Source organism: Oculina patagonica, chromosome 2 (genome assembly GCF_052425735.1).
Source record: "Oculina patagonica isolate OP01 chromosome 2, crgOcupat, whole genome shotgun sequence".
Lineage (NCBI taxonomy): Eukaryota > Metazoa > Cnidaria > Anthozoa > Scleractinia > Oculinidae > Oculina > Oculina patagonica.
In genome coordinates this window covers 42964562-42983486 of record NC_135759.1, presented here as the reverse complement: position 1 = coordinate 42983486, position 18925 = coordinate 42964562, and the positions used below count along the sequence as shown (strand labels likewise).

The 18925-nt window shown below is 37.0% G+C and overlaps 1 protein-coding gene across 1 annotated transcript; it reads left to right on the top strand.

Annotated features, from left to right (window-relative positions):
• The first annotated feature begins 416 nt into the window (after window positions 1-416).
• On the top strand, window positions 417-16734 carry LOC144642388 (transmembrane protease serine 9-like). The gene is made up of 20 exons (XM_078501349.1): window positions 417-442; window positions 1253-1336; window positions 1656-1795; window positions 3255-3336; window positions 3861-4003; window positions 4160-4251; window positions 4971-5212; window positions 5959-6060; window positions 7250-7477; window positions 8459-8515; window positions 9019-9075; window positions 9722-9926; window positions 10406-10968; window positions 11995-12051; window positions 12743-12805; window positions 13301-13348; window positions 14372-14734; window positions 14995-15045; window positions 15620-15705; window positions 16630-16734. The coding sequence occupies exons 2-20, from the start codon at window positions 1330-1332 to the stop codon at window positions 16732-16734; spliced, it is 2691 nt and encodes an 896-aa protein (XP_078357475.1). The 5' UTR covers window positions 417-442; window positions 1253-1329.
• Window positions 16735-18925: the final 2191 nt, after the last annotated feature.

The following is an 18925-nucleotide window of genomic DNA, read 5'->3' as shown; positions in this document are numbered from 1 at the left end:
ACATCGTTTTTGAAGGAACGAAATGTCTAAGTTTGCTTTAGAGTTTCTTTGTAGTGCTGTTTTTTTAGTTTAACGAAATTCCTCGAATAAGCGCCGCATCGGTACTGCGGCGCTTATTCGGGGGCGGCGCTTATTAACTTTTTGGTCTCAAATGCGGCGCTTATTCGAGGGCGGCGCTTATTCGGGGGCGGCGCTTATTCGAGTAAATACGGTAAACAAGTGTACAAGCGTTACGTTCGAAGTAAAACAAATCGAAAGGAATTGGTAAGACTGGTAATCGAACTATGCGTTGTACTATGAGCAGTGTATGTACGCGTACGTAATGTGTTGAATTTATCTTATCATTGTAGCTGCTGGTCACACGTAGGAAGAATCGGATCAAAACAGCTTCTCTCACTCGCCCCAGACTGCTGGCGTCACGGAATTGTTGTTCATGAAATCGGTAGGGCTGATGATGATACTAAACTCCTTTAAAAAAAAAAATGTTGTGTGTAAGACTTGAAAGGTGTTCTGATATAATTAAGTTATCGTATAGATTGCTATGAATGCTGCTCGAAATATAACCGATTCTCTTTTTGAATGATGTATAGCCATTTTATAGATAACGAAGATTACAAGACGAATTTATATTTTACTCAAGAATTGTACAAAACTGGAGAATGTCCAATGATGTTCCCTTGTTTTCAAAATTGATTTCTTCAGCTTTTGTCACAAACAAATTGCCAAAAAATTAAATTATATGATTAATGTTTTAAACAGACTAGCAATGTTTTTAACCATCAACAGATTTATCCTTTACCTTTGATAGCTTGGCCAAAACCTAAGATCATAAATGTGACAATATTTAAAGAATGATACAACATCTCCTCGTGAAATGGCTTGAAAACTCCGCACAGTTATTTTTCTATAGATTTAATCTGTCCTTTGAATATTCTCTTCTCCGAACAGATAATACCAGTGGACAAATATTCCTTCGTATTTGTTCGTCAAATAGTGTTTATTGTTTATATAACGTAGCGAAATGCAATAAACAAATTGACCACATTTTCACATGGTCTCCACTCTAACAGAACATAGAGAGAGTAGATCTTGGAAAAATGTGGTCGATTTGTTTTTACTATACATTTGAAAATTTACTGGCGAAATCGTGCCTCTCTTTTCTGTTCGGAAGTTGGCAAGTTCGAGAGAAATTTCATGCAAAATGTCCTAATTGACTTTTCACAACTCACAAAGTTTTCAATTTATTTTCTAGCCCATTCGCTGGGATGTTTCCACGAACATTCACGACTGGACAGGGATGAGTATGTCACTATTAAATGGAAGAATATCATGGAAGGTGAGATTTGACGCACTGTAAAGTGTAAGTTATCCCTTCAAATGAAAAAAAGTATAAAAAAGGAGAAAAAGAAAACAACAAAAAAATACCTTTTACTATTCATTTTGTTTCTTGCGGAATAATAAACATAGAACTGCGTGACAGTATAAATTTACTTTTTGGTTTGTGGAGCAGTCATTTTCTCTTCTATTTAATTTCACAGTGAGCGAATTAACCTTTTTTTTGTATAAATTATTTTTACTTTGAAGCTAAAAAATCCTTCAATCTTGCAGTTTTTCTTTTTATCGCGGTTATACGTATTTGCTTATTATTTGTTTAGACGAAAAATTCAACTTCAAAAAGCAGCACACCTCAATTGACTCTCTGGGGACTCGGTACGATTACCAGAGCGTGATGCATTATGGTCCACGGTTCTTTTCCAGAAACGGACTGCCTACAATCGTCGCAAAGAAGCCTTGGGTAGGTAAATACAGCCCTCGATATCATGGGGAGAAGGAAAGGCGAGCTCAATATATATTAATCGGTTTATTTATAGCGCCAGTGTTTGATGTGCTTAATCATGAGTATATGTAGTACACTAGGAGTAGCTAGTACTTCACTTGAACAGCAGTTTCGTAAAATTTATGTCCGTAAAAGTAATATCAGGAACTGTTCCTTTCATGCAAACACGATCAAAAATTTTAAAAGACACAAACAAGAAAATGAAAAAGATAGAGAGACAAAACACTTGTTAGAACATTACTGTACAGCTCTTTTAGAAGCGTAAAAAGCATACCCGACAATACCGAAAGCTATTCTGGGTATTGTAATTCACCGTTGGTTGTGCGAAGAATTTTACTGTATTTCAGCAATATGGCAGGAAAAAACTACAAAAAGAGATATTTCAAGAAATGTTTTCGGATAGAATATTAAGCCTAGGCGATTAGACCGAGTGACAGTGTAGGTTTTAATTAAAGTTTTGTGCATCGGTGGAAAAGAAATCTACAAATGGCATTTTGCATTACCGTAAAATTCCAGTTATAAGCCCCGGGCTTATACAACTCCGTAAGGGGTTTTGTGTGGGATTATAAACGGAGGGTCTTATACCCGGGAGGGCTTATAAGCGGAATAAAAAAAACGTTTCAAAATGAGCCACAGGGGTATTTATCAAAATATGTTTTTAGGTTAAAAACGCATAAAAAACAACATTTAGACCTGTTCAGCACTGTCATCTGGCAGGGGGTGGGGTGGGGGTAAAAACCGGGGGGCTTATAACCGGATGTATTTTTTTGTTTCCAGGTAGATGGGCCTATAACTGGGGGGGGGGGGGGGGGGCTTATAACCGGAATTTTACGGTATTTTGCTTTCATGTTTTGAAAAATTCTTCTTAATCTGCATTTGCTTTCATGTTTTCAAAACTTATTCTAAAACTTATTTGACAAAAGCAAGCTTGTTTCTTAAGGTAAAGATAAAACTGCTACGTTATATCGTATTAACATTCAGTACGAACCGTTTAGTTTTCTACTAACCATTCTGCCTTTCGGGCACTGTTACTTACACTTTTGACAATTCTTTTGGACAACCTTCTCGAAACAGTTGTACGTGACATGTAAGCAATCACTGATGTACAAATAAAGTTTTTTAAGCAAGCATATGCTACGTTTTGCTGTGTCAAATCCAGGAACGAGAGCTGAAGGGCAAGAAAATGTTTTCAATTCAGGTACTTTTTTAATGCGGGCCCCACCTCTTTAGTTCAGGTCCCCAGCTTGTTTAGCCAGTCTGAAACTGCAAGTGTGCCTTGATCAACTGTAAAAGCAAGTTTCAATTGTTTTGGATGTTTTTCTAAAACTATCTTGTTGGTAATTACAATTTGATATATCTGACTATTGTTTAAACTGGACCTAGACACATGACAGAACTTTCTATTGTTCTTACACAGATCAACATTGGTCAGAGAGTTGGATTAAGCCCCATCGACGCAATTAAAATAAATTTATTATACAAGAAGACATGCCAAGTTCGTAAGTAATGGAATTAATATGAGGTATTTTTCTGATGAAAATATAACTTCTCGTCGTAGATAAAACTGCTCCTGATTTACATTTTTTGTCACTCTGTTCGGTTCAAATATGTCAGTCAAAATGGTGTAGCTAATCTTATTTGAAGTCTTTAGGCTTTTGTAACTCGCAAACGTTAAAAAATAACCATCTTTGTTATTTATTACACAATTGTTGCACTTGACATTGTTGATCCTAGCAGTATGCAGGACGTGTGTCACACATGAACCTAGTAAACGGCTTAGCTCATCACGAGTCTCTCCTAGCTCCGTGGTTTGAGCGCCCAACCGGTATCTGGGTGGTCATGGATTCGATTCTTGTCGAGGACTCAGATTTTTCTTTGTCCCACGCTCGTGACATTAAGAACATTTCATCTTTATCAAGATAGTTTTTCGTAGAAGAAAACCAACCTTCTTTATCAGTTAGCAATAAAGAATTAACTTATATTGGCGAAGTCACGAATCAAGATTGTACTATTGACATTGCAGATACTTTACCACCTGTAATCCCCACGAGCGAAGAACCCTCGACAAGACCACCCTCGCCCCCACTTCCAGGGGAGTGCGGTGTGTCTCCTGTAGGTCGTGTAATTGGTGGGGAAGACTCCAAACCTGGAAATTGGCCTTGGCAGGTACAATTATGTTCAAAATAATTTAATAAGAAACAAGAGCATCTCGGAATTGTATGAAACTAAACTGAAACATGATACTACAAAAGATTTGCCTTGTTTTGCAAGTAACCCGTATAAAGCTCGACATTTACACTAATTATCGTGTGTCCTTTTTAGGTTGGACTGTACATGTCTGGAAAATTCATTTGTGGTGGTTCTCTTGTCAGTCCTACGTGGGTGGTGACGGCAGCTCATTGTGTGACAAGCGGGTAAGAGTTTAATAAGAAAAAAGCTTTTTTGTTGTAGAAATCTATGCTGACTGAACAATCACTGTTAACGAACTTTAAACTAGTCTTGAAGCCAATAACGACGCGAAAAAATTGTCAAAATGTAGTCAGTGTCAACGGACCCGACTAAAAACACCATCAACTGACGAACATTGCTAACTTGACTCTGAAGATGATTTCCGCGTTGGTTGTTGAAACGTCATTCCACAACTTACATTCTACGTCATCTGGGATTTGCATTGGTCAGCAACAACAACAACAGTAACAACTTTATTCATACTTAAATCTAAGTTACATTTTACAAAACAAATAATTAAATAAAAATTGAGTTCTACATGGCTGTCCGAAATAACCGGCTATAATTATAGGTTATAATTATAGATTGACTGGGCAGCCATCCCTACGCTTTTCCTCACGCCCTTTTTCTTCTTTCTGATTTGCCTAGTTTTTACTACAGACGAAAGAAAAACCGTCCATTTAAGTCACATAAAATGTTAATTTAAATGGCCGGCATCTAGCAAAGTGCCAGTTAATCAATAAAGTGTACACGGTTTAAGATACAGGTAGTATGAAATAAGCGTATAAATGTGATAATTAAGGTGTATATTGGAAAAATGTACTATAACTCTGTTATTTGCTCTTTTGCTTATTAATTAATTGAAGTGAGAAAAGTAATATCGAAACAAAACTTTCTTTGACAGAAAACCAAGCGATTTTTTTGTTCGACTTGGTGATAACGACCGTGATACAAACGACGGCTGCGAGCAAAGTATTAAAATAAAAAGAATTCAGCCACATCCCAAGTTCGATCAGACACGACTCAACAATGACATCGCATTACTAGAACTGAGCAAGCCTGCTATCCTGAACAAACGTGTTGGCTTGGTTTGTCTACCGCCTCAAGACTACAATGTATCTTTAAAATCTAACTGCTACATTACAGGTAAAACCTATGAACTTTTTACACGTAAAACTTTTAGTAAATTTAAGTGTTGTTTTCAGTAGAATCTTCGGACGACTCTTTTAGGTGTTACTATTTCAATGAAAGGTGATGGGAAGTACTTTCATGTGTTGCTCCTCGTTTTTCAAAATGAATTTTAGTGAACCGGAACATATGTCCACAGATGACGCACACAAATGTCTATAAATATCACATTGCAGCATTTTCAAACATAAAGCATCGTCGGAGACTTGTCGCTAGTTATGCTATTAGGAATGCTTTTTCATTCTGCTAACTCTTAATTTCAACTGACGTTCAGGGAACATTCAGTCCCCATCAATAGGCAGGTTTAATCTTACAAATATAGTAATGTTTTTTGTTATTTTTGTCACATTCTTCATAACGAAAAAATGTACCATCAGGAAAAAGGAATAAATAGATATGTGGCTTAAGATAAACTACATGTCTGAAATATGTGCTCCATCTTAAACCAATTATTTGAGATATGCTTTTTTCATCTTTTGAGCAATTAAAGACATACTTACTTGGTGGTTTATCTTGTTATATAAATCTTACAAATATCGAAGATCCGATACTAGGATTCATTATAAAATTGTAAAAAGGCGTTATTAGCTTTCGGCAGTCTGCTGTCTTCGACGGATAAAAAACTATGTGTAGTTTTTACAATTTTATAAACTGGCTTGGAAACGTCTTTAAATTTATCTGTTATTTATCTGGTATTTTTCTAGGTTGGGGTAAAATTAAACATCCTGGCAGTTCACATCCTATTCTTCAGCAAGCAAACATGAGCCCAATCAGCCAAGCCGACTGCGAGGCCAAGAATATTATACGTAATAACAATCATGATAAGAATAATTTATCATATTAATTATTTACTGCACACTTGATGATTTCGACATTGTGCGCTGATCCTAGCAGTATGCAGGACGCGTGTCACATATCAAATCAGTGGCCCAGCTCACCACGGGTCCCTCGTAGCTCAGTTGGTTAGAGCGCCCAACAGGTATCTGGGAGGCCATGGGTTCGATTCCCGTCGGGTTTCAGAATTTTTTCTTTGTCCCATGGTCGTGTCATTGTTGAAACTACATCTTTATTAGTAATTATTATTATGAGTAAAGAATTTCGCATGATGGCGAGTGATAGTAAGCGATTTGTGGGCACGAATGTTGTTTTGAAAGTTATCAAATTTGCACGATCTTTCAGTCGAGTTCTACCGAGAGCTTCATTAGTCACAATAAATCTTGAATTGCGCAAGCAACTTTTACGACTTTTCGTTTACAGTAATAGCAATTGATGCGAAGTTCTTATCCTATCTTTGTCATGTACACCTGATTTCCAACAAATTGCTTTTATTTAAACCAAACAATTTACTGCATTCTGCCGAAAAACAGGCAAATGGAAGGACCGCACCTTCGAATAAAACAAAACTTCTGCTTTGGAAATTCTGGCCGACCATACCATACCATACCCGACCATACTTCGATTCCTTTTGGAAAGTAATGCGATTGTTAACTGCCCTTTTTGCCTGTCGTGTGTGAGTTTTAATGCAAAATTTTGAGAATTTACCTTGCAAAGGTAATAAAAATATGGTCACGTTGCTTTCAAAATTTCCTTTAAAACTTTTCAAGACTATATTCATGCAAATGACATCTCGGGAACATGTTTTGGTTTTAGATTCCTTTTCGACAACTTATTTTCTTTGTTCCCTCATACAGCAAATAAGAAGCACGATGATTGCTTTCCCTCCAACATCCGTTATCGCCGACCAACGGGTTCCTCCACTATCAGTCGTTTTTTCCTAATGCTTGTTCAGTTCTGTTCGTTTATTATCGTTTAACATGTTCAGATTGTCTATATTTTGTTATGACTTTAGAGATAATTGACTCAATTAAAACTGTCTTCTCAACCCTGCGTAGTATCCTATTCAAGCAAAGCTCGCATCGAAGGTCTTTTATCCTAGGAACTTGCATCGATATAAAGTCCTTTTCGTTTACTACTTTATTTGTTTGTTTTTCAAAGCGGGAATTCAGATCACTCCCGAAATGTTATGTGCCGGCCAACCTGGTTCTAATCTCAGTGGTTGCCATGGCGACAGCGGTGGACCTTATGTTTGCCAGAATGATACTGGCCGATGGGTGCTGCAAGGAGCAGTAAGCTGGGGATCTGAAAAATGCGATGCAAAGAGCCTCTTCACAGTTTTTGCACGCGTCGCTAAATTTCGAACATGGATGGACAGTTACATTAGATGTAAGTGATACAGTGTTTTGTTTCTTTCTTATTTCGAAGCGTTACTTTACTTGACTGGAAACCCCGAGTTAAAAAGCCACGGACGAAATAATTTCGATTGAAAACATACAACTTTGAATAAGATTTTGCTTTGGAATACAAGCGATATTCTGGGAAGAAAGAACTCGCTTGAATGGTCGACATGTCAAACGTCACATTATCTGTTTCAATCAGAGGTAATCTTTTCTACATGCATATGTATGGTTAACAATGGATAATTAAAATCTCGAGAGAAGTTAGAGCCGTAAACTTGCAGTTTTTTCAAGCGTCTCGCGAGAGGATGGTAACTTACTTTTGAGCGGTACTATAGGTTACGCATGTTATAAATGCACATTTGCTGAACGCTTTACTGCATTTTTACCTAGTATGTATGACCTGTGTAGAAAATCTACTAATTAGATAAATAAATAAACATTTAATATTTATAGCGGAGCTCCACAGCGGCCCGAAGGGCCGCAGAGCGGAGCCCCATACCCATAGAAAATTCACAGAAATAGGAAAACCATGAACTTGAGTTTTCATGGTCATCATGGCTAGCGGCATGGCTCGCGGGCGCGTACGTCGTACGGTGAACGTACGGTGTTGCGCACTTCAGAAATAGATAAACCCTCATCTATTTGTTACTGGGCATCCAAGTTATGGTCAATTGACAGCTGTCAATACAAGGTATCCGCTGACCAGTATCACGTGATCATATCGCGGGCTCAGGTGTATAACTCATCGAGGTAACGCGTTTTTATAAAGTTGACCGCTGACCGAAAAATGGTTTTTCTATTGGATTGCGGGTTCATTAACTATTTTTATGCCTACGGTCAGTGAATTCAGATATTTTAATAAAGGGCAAAGTAAATTACCGGGGAGCTCCGCTTTTAGGCTTGGCTAAATCTATTTAATATTTATATTGGACTCAATTGATGATTGTTTTTGCCTCTTAAATCCTAGTTTATCCAGCATCTCCCCCACCGCCAACAACAAAGCAAACCGCCTCACCAGCAACAGGCATGTATCCAAAGAAGCACTTATATCATTAACTCAAATTAATATCATGTCTAATTCGTTTTTCTTTTGTGTGTGGAAGTTTTGTAATACTTTTTTGCTAATGCTCACTAATTTTCGCGTCCACTCGATATTTAAACACATTTTGCTCCCCAAACTTGTCTATGCATTTCATTCCCTAGCCTGTACATGTTTTATTCAACAAAGCTGCATTAACATGGCCGTAACAAGGGTCAAAAGGCAAGACGAGGCACTTGCCTTGTCTAGATTTTTGCGCAAGATTAAAAACAAAATATGTTTTGTTGGGAAAATTATCCCAAAATGAAAGATTTTAATCTTAAAAAAATTTCACAAGAAATACGTCATGAAAAATGTCTCTGAAAGAGTTTCAGAGCTTCTAGATTTCAAAACTGCTTGGAGGGTATGCCCCTAGAACCTCCTAGCAAGACCTTGCCTCGTCTACGGTCCTGATTAACATCAACCAAAATTAATTCGTTGTTTTCTAGCAACCCCGCCTGTTCCTCCGCCGCCACCCATTCCGTCAAACAGTCCAACAACTTCAAGTAAGTCTCTTCATCCTGACGTACGTTATTATTAATACTATTATTGAATGCACGTACTTACACACATGAGGTCATTTGTAGGTATTATACACATTTTAAAAAATCTGATACACTTTTTAATCTTTTAACGAAGAAAATATGAAAAAATTGGTATCTTTTAATTAAAAACATTAAAACCCTGGCAAACTAGTCTACAATGAAAATGAAAATTCTGAATCGTTCACTGTGCTTTCCCTGGAGCGTTGGGATGTACCCCCCCAAAAATGTAACCGATTTACTCTTTGCTCTTTGTACAAAATGAATAGGTTTTTCAATCGTGTAAAAACGTTTATTTAGTTATGTTTGTCCTATACGTTTAGGTCAGCGTCGATAAGGGGGCTTAAAAATAACAGATATTCTCTTCCATGCAATATTATTTTTTTTGCAATAATACGTCACAATGTTTGCAACTTGAGAAATTGCTGGTTCTGTTTTGCGAGATTTTTTGTTTTGGTTTGCGTTTTTGGTTATGCACAGTTTGTATCTTTCATTTATATACTTAATTCAAGAACTATCCCCTTTTTCATTAAATGAAAGGAAATATATCTACCTATCTTCAAATCATCAGTAGAGTATATCACTGACAAATATCTAAACTATTCCTTAGAGCCTCCATCGTGTGGACTCAGAAATTTTCATGGCCGTATCGTTGGAGGAACTGAGGCTCTAAAGAACAGTTGGCCGTGGCAGGTTATGTTAAGAGACAGTTCATCTGGGAGACAGTTTTGCGGAGGATCATTAGTTCATCCTTTGTGGGTCATAACAGCTGCTCACTGCGTGGAGGAAGAATCTTTATCAAGCTTCTCTGTCAGGTGAAATGGTGTGAACTATTAATATTAAGTTGATTTTATACTTCCACCTTTAGTGCTTAATGTTTATCGTTTGTTGTTACTGTTGACACAAATTAAATTGTACATTTCCTTCTGCTGTACAATAATAATAATAATAATAATAATAATAATAATAATAATAATAATAATCATTTGTATAGCGCCCTTTCCATACGTTCAAGGGCGCTTGACAATGTTAAAAAGTAAAATATTAATTAAATAAATTACAATTACAATGTACGATAAATTACATTTATTCTGCAAAACACTAGTACTCCAAACAAGACGAAAAGTGAAGTTTAACATGCATGTCGGCAAACAGGCAGAAATCAAATACCAAACCCTTTCTTATTTTTTTTATTGAAGGAAAATCAATTTGCTCTACTTTAAACTAATCTAAATATAAGTACATTAGATTTATGCTAACGATTCTAATAGTGGATCGTTTCAAACAATTGTAGGCTTGGAGCACACTATAGAACAAAAGCCAGTATCGGAACGGAGCAAGATGTTAAAGTAGCCATGATCGTACCTCATCCAAGTTACCATGAACCTATCGACTATTCTAACGACATCGCTTTACTGAAGCTCGCTGAACCTGCCAGACTCGGGAAAGGAATTGGACTTGCTTGCTTAGCAAACAACGAGTACGATCTCCCTATAGATGGTATATCTAAGTGCTACATCACTGGATGGGGGACGCTGTCTTCAGGAGGAAGCCAGCCAGACGTCTTGATGCAAGCTTCAGTACCCCTCGTTTCAAAGGAACGATGCCTAGAGGGATATCCTGGCAGAATAGACGATTCTATGCTGTGCGCAGGTCTTGATAAAGGAGGTGTAGATGCCTGTCAAGGTGACAGTGGAGGACCTCTGGTTTGTAAGCGCAGTCATCAGTGGTACCTCGAGGGTGCTACAAGCTGGGGATGGGGATGTGCCCAAGCTGGAAAATATGGCGTCTATGCAAAAGTGCGTCACTTTAGGAGCTGGATAATGAATACAATGGAAATGTCTCCACCAGTGACAGGTATGATAACTAATCCAGTTAAATGGGTAAACATGCACATTACCAGCACGCGAGATAAGCATAAACATATATTTTTTTCTAGAAACCAAACGATAGTAGAAAACGCTGAAATGAATTAACATTAGGACAGAATAATGTCTGTACTGTCCTATCAACCTGTTATTTGGAATGTTATTTTCCAAGACAGTAGAATCACCGTTTTTTACTTTCGGAACTTTTGGAAGGAAAAAACATCAGTTGGCTCGCAACCGTAATACCTAAATGTTAACTCACAATTAATTACAATGTTTTTTAGTGTCCTCTTCCAAACCTCAGTAAATGCTTTAGTATTACCCCAATGCCGCTTTGCCTGAGCTCCGTTTAATGGGTCACAATCTGAAATAAATCACTCGCATGACATGACGCCGCTTTAATTAGTAGTAGTAGTTAGAATACGTATGGAATAATCTCAATTGTATGATGTACAGTCAACGAATATCACGGAATAAGGAAATCACAATTTTAAAAACTAAAAGAATATTCAGTTTTTGATACTTATTGTTTTGCTTTCTCTGTTAATCTCTGGTGACTAAACCCTTTCAAACATTTATTTATATTACAGTACTGGCCAAACTTTAACGCAAGTGGACCGGCGCAGGTAGTCGCAAGTTCAACTTGCGTACAGACTTGCGTTGGGCCAGCCCGGGTGGCCAAACGGACACACAAGTTTAGTCGCAAGTGCGCACGAGTTTGCAAAAAGTCATTTAAAATGCTACGAGGTGCAATACAGTATTTCAAGTAAACTGTAAAAAAGCGTTGACTTCATTTGGGTGGCCAAACGGTGAAAAATTGCGTTAACTTAAGTGCAAATTTGATCTCGACCAAAGTGATTGCAACTCAACGCAAGTGTACGCAAGTCAACGCACTTGCACGCAAGTCCTGGCCAAACGGAGACGCAAGTGGACGCAATTTTTCAACTGGCGTCGTCCACTGCCTTATTTCCAACGAATCACATTTATCAAGTTAAATGAATGCGTTGTTTTCTAGCAACTCCACCAGTTCCTCCGCCGCCGCCCGTTCCGTCCAACAGTCCACCGTCTTCATGTAAGTCTTATTTCTTCACCGTGCTTCTTAAGTTACGTAGTCATTTGTTGATATTATACATGTACGTATTTTATCTCATCCACTACAATTTGGATTTTTGAATGAACAAAATAAAAAAAGTGTGTGTTCCTTTTGGCCACATCTCGCTATTATGGTAATGTTCCGTACTTGTTCTACTGACTTTCTTGGAGACAACTTGTTGGTTAAAGCTTCGCGTAATATTGGGTGGAAAATGTAGTCGTAATTACTAAGGTTTTCACTCCTGTGTCTGTCTTTGGTTTATTTTAAACTTTTCTTTGGTTCTCTTAGTGTCGCCAACAAAACAAAGCAAATGTAATTCACTTATTAGAGGATTCTTACAATGCCTTCGATGTGGAAATGGTATTATTTTAAAAACTAAATTTTTTTTGAACAAAAACATTTTAGTTTTTAGACTTTTTACAATGAGAGGTGAAAGTTTCAGAAATACGATGGTATCATTTAATTGATAATTCTCGAAAATAAAAGCTTGTATATAATACATCTAGAAAGTACATACATTTACAATACATCTACACATTCATTTAGAAAAATAATAGATTGAGAGTCGCTTAAACGCAATCACGTTTTTCGATAACAACATTTATTCCTTGTGCATTCTTATGTGAAACTAAGCACTTTTCTCACATGGAATTTATGGCTTGTTTTCTAGCAACTCCGCCAGCTTCTATGACGTCACCTGTTCCGTGCGCGTCAAACAGTCCACCGACTACAAGTAAGTCTTACTTCTTCATTCTAAATGTATTGACTGCATAAAGTGTTGCAACACTGGATGAACATTACAAGAGTATCTTGTGCCCTCATACCTTCTTTATATAATAGAACATCTAGGGTTCAACTCTGGTTGAAAATCGGGAACTTAGTCTGCAGAATAACTGTTTAAATCAAACTTCTAAACCGCAAAAGGGAACTAAGATTGACGGGTTCATGTTGATAACTAATAATAACTACGCTCAGTTTGAAAAAAATAGAAACTCTTATACAGAAACCATTTCTTATCCAATGGATAATGAAATTAAACAAATTTCAAGGAAAAACTTTACATTTCATGTTTTTTTTCTGATTTGTGTAATAATACAAACCATCTCTGCATGTAAATGTTAACTTTTAATTGCGTTTATTGTAAAAGCATTTGTTGAACACACATATGCATCTGTTTTAATTACTTATTTGTAACTGTGTATTTGTATGCACATATATTTTTTCTCAGGTACTGTTCCTACCTCAAAACCAAGTACGATTCCAACGATTCCGCCAGGTATGATGATAAAAATAAAACGAAACTTTTGTATCTTCAATTCATTCATCATGCACAGTAGATCAATATGACTCCTGCTTAAAAATTTGCTTGACGTATTGATTATTTATGGGTTAGAGTCTGTTGTGAGTGTTTTGTTGACAAATACACGCACGCGCTGGCCGCACAATGAACGAGAAATTTTCAATACTGCACGAGGCGTAGCCGAGTGCAGTATTGAAAATTTCGAGTTCATTGTGTGGTCAGCAAGTGCGTGTATTTGTCAACAAAACACGAACGGACAGACTCTAACCCCTTTAATATACAATCTGAGTACACTGCAAGCGATCGAACGAACTTCAAACAATAAGCTTTATTAATGTTTAAAAATAAGAAGTGTAGTAGTACATAATTACACGAGATTACATCAATAATATAAAAATCACAAATAGGCCGTACAGAAATAAAGCTTAAAATGGTTCATAAAATCGTTCATCAGCTGTGGTCATTCATAAATACAGTCAGCGAGAAGCTTGTTCAAAGTAAGTCGATGGCTTTCACAATCAAGCAACTAAAAGCAATTCAATCGCACACAAAAATGTATTTATTGAGCTGCAGTTTACCTTTGAACATGAAAGCGCTTCAAGTTGTTATCCTCTTCGACTTTGTTTGATATTGGATCGTTGATAATTTGAGGAATATATTTTTCTTCCACTTCTACAAGCCTTGAAGCTGAAGACACTTTCAATAATGCACGATTTTTGTGCATTATTGTTAATACTGCACTGTCGGAGTTTGCTGACGACAGGTAAAGCAAAATCACGTGATCTATTTTAACCAATTGCGCGGGTGGATTTTGGACAGTGAACGAAGATTGTATATTAATGTCCTGCTTATTACGCTGAGTTGCATGTTTGTGCATTTTGCCAAAATGAATCTCTTTTTTTCAAAATACCCCATCCGGTCCCACGCAATTAAAATACAGCTCCACTCTGCGCAGACGGGTTCTATTAATATTTGTTCTTATATTTTTCTTTCTTTAAGAATGCACCAATTACACCTTCATCAATGATAGCGATAGAGCAATGACTAAAATCAGCAAACAGTTTAAATGTGACATAAACTTAATTACGGGTTGGTACAGATTCCATGGACAAGCAGGCCAACAGATGCCAACCTCCTGTGTTAAAATTAACCATTGTGGTGCGAATGCTCCAGGTTGGATAAATGGCACCCACCCGTCTGTCGCAGATGGCGCATCCGCTGTTCAAGTGTGTTTTAACTGGGGGCATAACTGTTGCCGTTGGTCAACTTACATCCGGGTTCGTAACTGCAGCGGGTTTTACGTGTACGAGTTAAAGAAAACACCCGGATGTCGTCTACGTTATTGTGGAAATGGAACTCAAGGTACAGTAGAGAAATCTAACTATTAACAATAACACATTATCAGATTATCTATTGTTCACTTAATTAATATTGGAAAAAAGTCAAACTGTTTAAATCGCGACGTTATCAAGCTAGCGTTGCGGAGAAGAAGGATTTAACCCGTAAATAGTACAAATACACGCAGGATCATTCATGTATGATAAAATGATTTTGCTTCCGCCTTAATAACTAAATTTGGTGTTATAAGAAAGTTAACATTTCTATTTCACCGCTTATTTCAGGGCCAGGAATAATTCAAAAGCCCAGTGCTATTCCCTCGACAACTCCTCCAGGTACAGTAATGGAATTAAGAAAACGTTTCTCAGATTAAGACTTCGCGCTGAAACTGTAACATTACAAAGTAAAGGGAAAAACATATTTCCTTTTTTTTTTTAGCGGAGGGTGGATGAATTTAGTTTCCAGTTCATTTCTGCACTGGGGTTGCAAATGTAAATGCCATCGATGTCACACTGGGTCGCTCACTTTCTTTTGAAACGAGGCACACTACTTAACGTAGCTCTAACACTACAGCATTTCGAAGCAATGCACACCGATACCCCAACAAATTAAAACATACAATAGAGGAGTGCAAACAGAGACTGAAAATAAGGCTTCAAGGAGCTAGTGGTTTACTGCTCTGGCTGCATTGTCGTTTGCGTTCGGGTGAACGGCCGTGTACCGCTTGCTAGGAGTAAAGTGATGTGTATGTTAACGCAACCGTACGTAAAACTCCAGCAAAGTTAATGGTTTAAAAGAATTTAAAGCTTTAATTACACTGGAATGCACACATATTTTCAAGCACAAACATACTTCTCTATGCATATAAAATCTAAACCATACTATAAATCGTGTCGTTCTGTTTTTCAGTTCCTTTGACAAACTGCGGTATTTCTTCAAAAAAGACACGGGTCATCGGGGGAGTTAATGCCCAATTTGGTAACTGGCCATGGCAGGTAATACCACGACGCGATGTCCTATGTTTATCTTTAAAAGCTAATTGTAAATTTTCTTCCGTGGTATAAAACACAAAGACTTTGTTTAATAATCAAATAAAAACAATAATTTAGAAAGTGTGCATGTTTTAAAATACTCAACTAAAGACTCGGTATTACGGGCAACATTTTTTTTCAACTTGTCGCAACATTGTTGCATTGCAAGTTGAACGAGTTGTTGCCCGTATTACTACCGCGCGCTCAACTTGTCTCGCAACAAATTTCGGTGTTGCAAGTTGCAGCAACATGTTGCACAAAGTAGAACCGAGTTCTACTTTTTGCAACAATTTTTTTTCAACTTGCAACACCGAAATTTGTTGCGAGACAAGTTGAGCGCGCGGTAGTAATACGGGCAACAACTCGTTCAACTTGCAATGCAACAATGTTGCGAGACAAGTTGAACAAAAATGTTGCCCGTATTACCGGGCCTTAAACTGCGATTAAAACATCTATTTATTGACTTGATTAAATGTTGCATAAAGTCAGGTCAAAAAATTCTTAATAACACGTTTTCAATGTTCACGTTTTATATGATTAACATTACCGGTATATAACGTGAGTTGTGGAAGCTCCTATATGGAGATATCTGATGTTTATTTTTAGACCTAGAAGCCCAATCGAGTGACACTTAGGGCGTATTATTTCCAACTTACGCGTATAGCCGTCGCCTTTGCCAGTTGGAATTTTTAATTATTTTCAAGCCAAAAAAACAATAGAAAATTCCAAGTAAATACGCCCTTAATTTAACTTAATTATTACATTTTCTAATGCAGATTGATCCAGTCAGAAGTCAAATGGAAACTGTTCTCGGCTTCTGATTTGATAATGATTGAACAAAAGGATGTGAATTTATTTAAAGTGGTCACACTTCTCTTACTTTGATAGGTTGCTCTCCTCAAGGGAAGTTACAAGTCTTTTAGTTGTGGTGGATCTTTGATCGCTCCTGATTGGGTAGTCACAGCTGCTCATTGCATAACAGCTGGAAAGTAAGTTTTTCTTGAAATAAATATTGACATTACAAAGAATTTGGGATATTGGAAAATATTTGTGACAAATGCATGCATACAAAGTAATGTACACGATATAACGATCCTCGATATAAGTTACAGTAAAATGTATGGACGGAACCCCGATACAACGATCTTCGAGAATTTAGCGGAACGAACGTAAAATCCTCCGGATATAATGATATTATCAGTACACAGTCACATTTTATTTGCAAAACATCGAATTTAATGCAATAACATTAAGGTAATCGAGTCATCTCAAACGTTTCTAAAAACAACTTTGTACGATGATATACGAAAATGATACTGTGTTCTAAGCCTTCTTATCAAAATTATTCTCTTTATCCTCCTGTAATATGCAGTAAAAAATACTTGTTAGGTTTACCCCGATATAACGATATTTTCGGTTATTTTACGGCCATAACGTTATATCGGGAGTTTCGATAAAACGATTCTTCGATAAAACGATATTATTTTACTGTCCCTTGGCATATCGTTATATCGGGGTTCCACTGTAGCATCATATTTGATGAAGTGTGTTATATAGCTACGACAATGCTTTATTCTTAATTTATAATTGTTTAAGTTGTTATTTGAAACGTTTTCTATGAACCATAAATCGGAGTATGTCAGCGTTTATCTCGTAAAGTATTCTGTATAAAACAAACACCAAAACATTTTGAATTTCTGTTGTGATTTCATATTATGTCGAAATTCTTGAATAATTATAAGGTTACATTTTGAAAGTCGGAAGCCTGCTGTCCTGACGTCAGCTTTCTTTTTAAACAAGTTTTTTTTGCCTTTTTACAAGTTTCTGATGTTTTTGTTTGTTGTAAATGTTGCTGTTGGTTTGAATACGTTTCTCTTCTTACTGTCTTCTTCCTGACGTCGGTATAATTATTTTAATAAAAAATGGTTTAGTAACTTTGGAGATCGTAAAGCCAATGATTGTAAGTAGTTCCAGTGAAGAAAAAACCAAGTAACAAACGAATGCTTGACTGCATAATTTTTTTTTCGATATATATCATTAAATAGATATGGCAAAGCTTCAATCAACTCTTAAACTCCGCCATAACAATTAAAACAAAATATTCTCATGTATCACTATTTGATTTGGTTTTAGGCCTGGCAGTTACTATACAATTCGTGTTGGGGATTTTAACCGGCTTGTCATTGAAGGAAAAGAGCAAGACATTCCAGGAACACGAGTGATAAGACATCCGGAGTATAATAAACCAAGTGCTCTAAACAACGATATCGCCTTGATACAGTTGTCACGACAAGCCTTACTGAATGAAAATGTTGGCATTGTGTGTCTTCCAAGTCCTGATGAACAAGTGTCTTTCGAAGCAGACTGCTACATTACAGGTTTCATCTTAGTTTAAATTACCGTGTGAAAAAAAAAAAGCTACAGCATTTCTTGTGCAAGCTCAATGCTGGGTAATTTGGCTATGACTGACTCAACATACGAACGAGCGTTTGAGCCTGAAAGGAACAAAACTACAATCCTAGACAAAAGTCTTAACCAATTCGACGAAAAATTGACATTGTACTGACCTCCCCCTCCCCACCCCCGATTCAGTGTTGGTTTCTATCCATCATACCGTGGGACAATATCTCAACATTGTTTGGGGGGGGGGGGTGGGGAAGGGGGGCTCGGAAAATTAAACAATGAGGTCATAATGCAAAGGGAATGGTCACTGAGCACTATATCTTTGAGTGTCCCAAGGATTTTTGTCTAGGATTGTAGGCCCGAACGAAAGAACGAAGGCATAGATGCATAAATGAATAAATATGAATAAAATGCCTTTTGCTTTTAAAATGTTGGCTGAGCAATAATGCTAAGGTATAACATAAATTGCAACTGTACAGCGGGCAAGCCGAAAGAATGATCTATTATTTACATTTTCTTGTCAGGATGGGGTAAGATTAAACATCCAGGCTCTGCGCATAGCATTCTTCAAGAAGCGAAGATTTCGCCTGTCAGTAACAGCGAATGTGCCACAAAGTTAGCAACATCGCCAGGTATAAATTAGTTTTTAGTTAGTTCGTTTCATTTCTGAATCTTTTAACCGCAGTAATCGTATTGCTATGAATTGCAGCTTATTGCCACGATTAATACGTACAGAAACAAATCAGATTTTTAAACGTTGGCATTGTTAGGGCCTGTTTAC

Bases quoted from the DNA above. Each gene is read 5' to 3' on its own strand.
- LOC144642388 (XM_078501349.1), top strand. The intron at 12,806-13,300 runs GTAAGTCTTACT...ATTTTTTCTCAG, and splicing joins AAACAGTCCACCGACTACAA to GTACTGTTCCTACCTCAAAA. The intron at 14,735-14,994 runs GTACAGTAGAGA...CGCTTATTTCAG, and splicing joins TTGTGGAAATGGAACTCAAG to GGCCAGGAATAATTCAAAAG.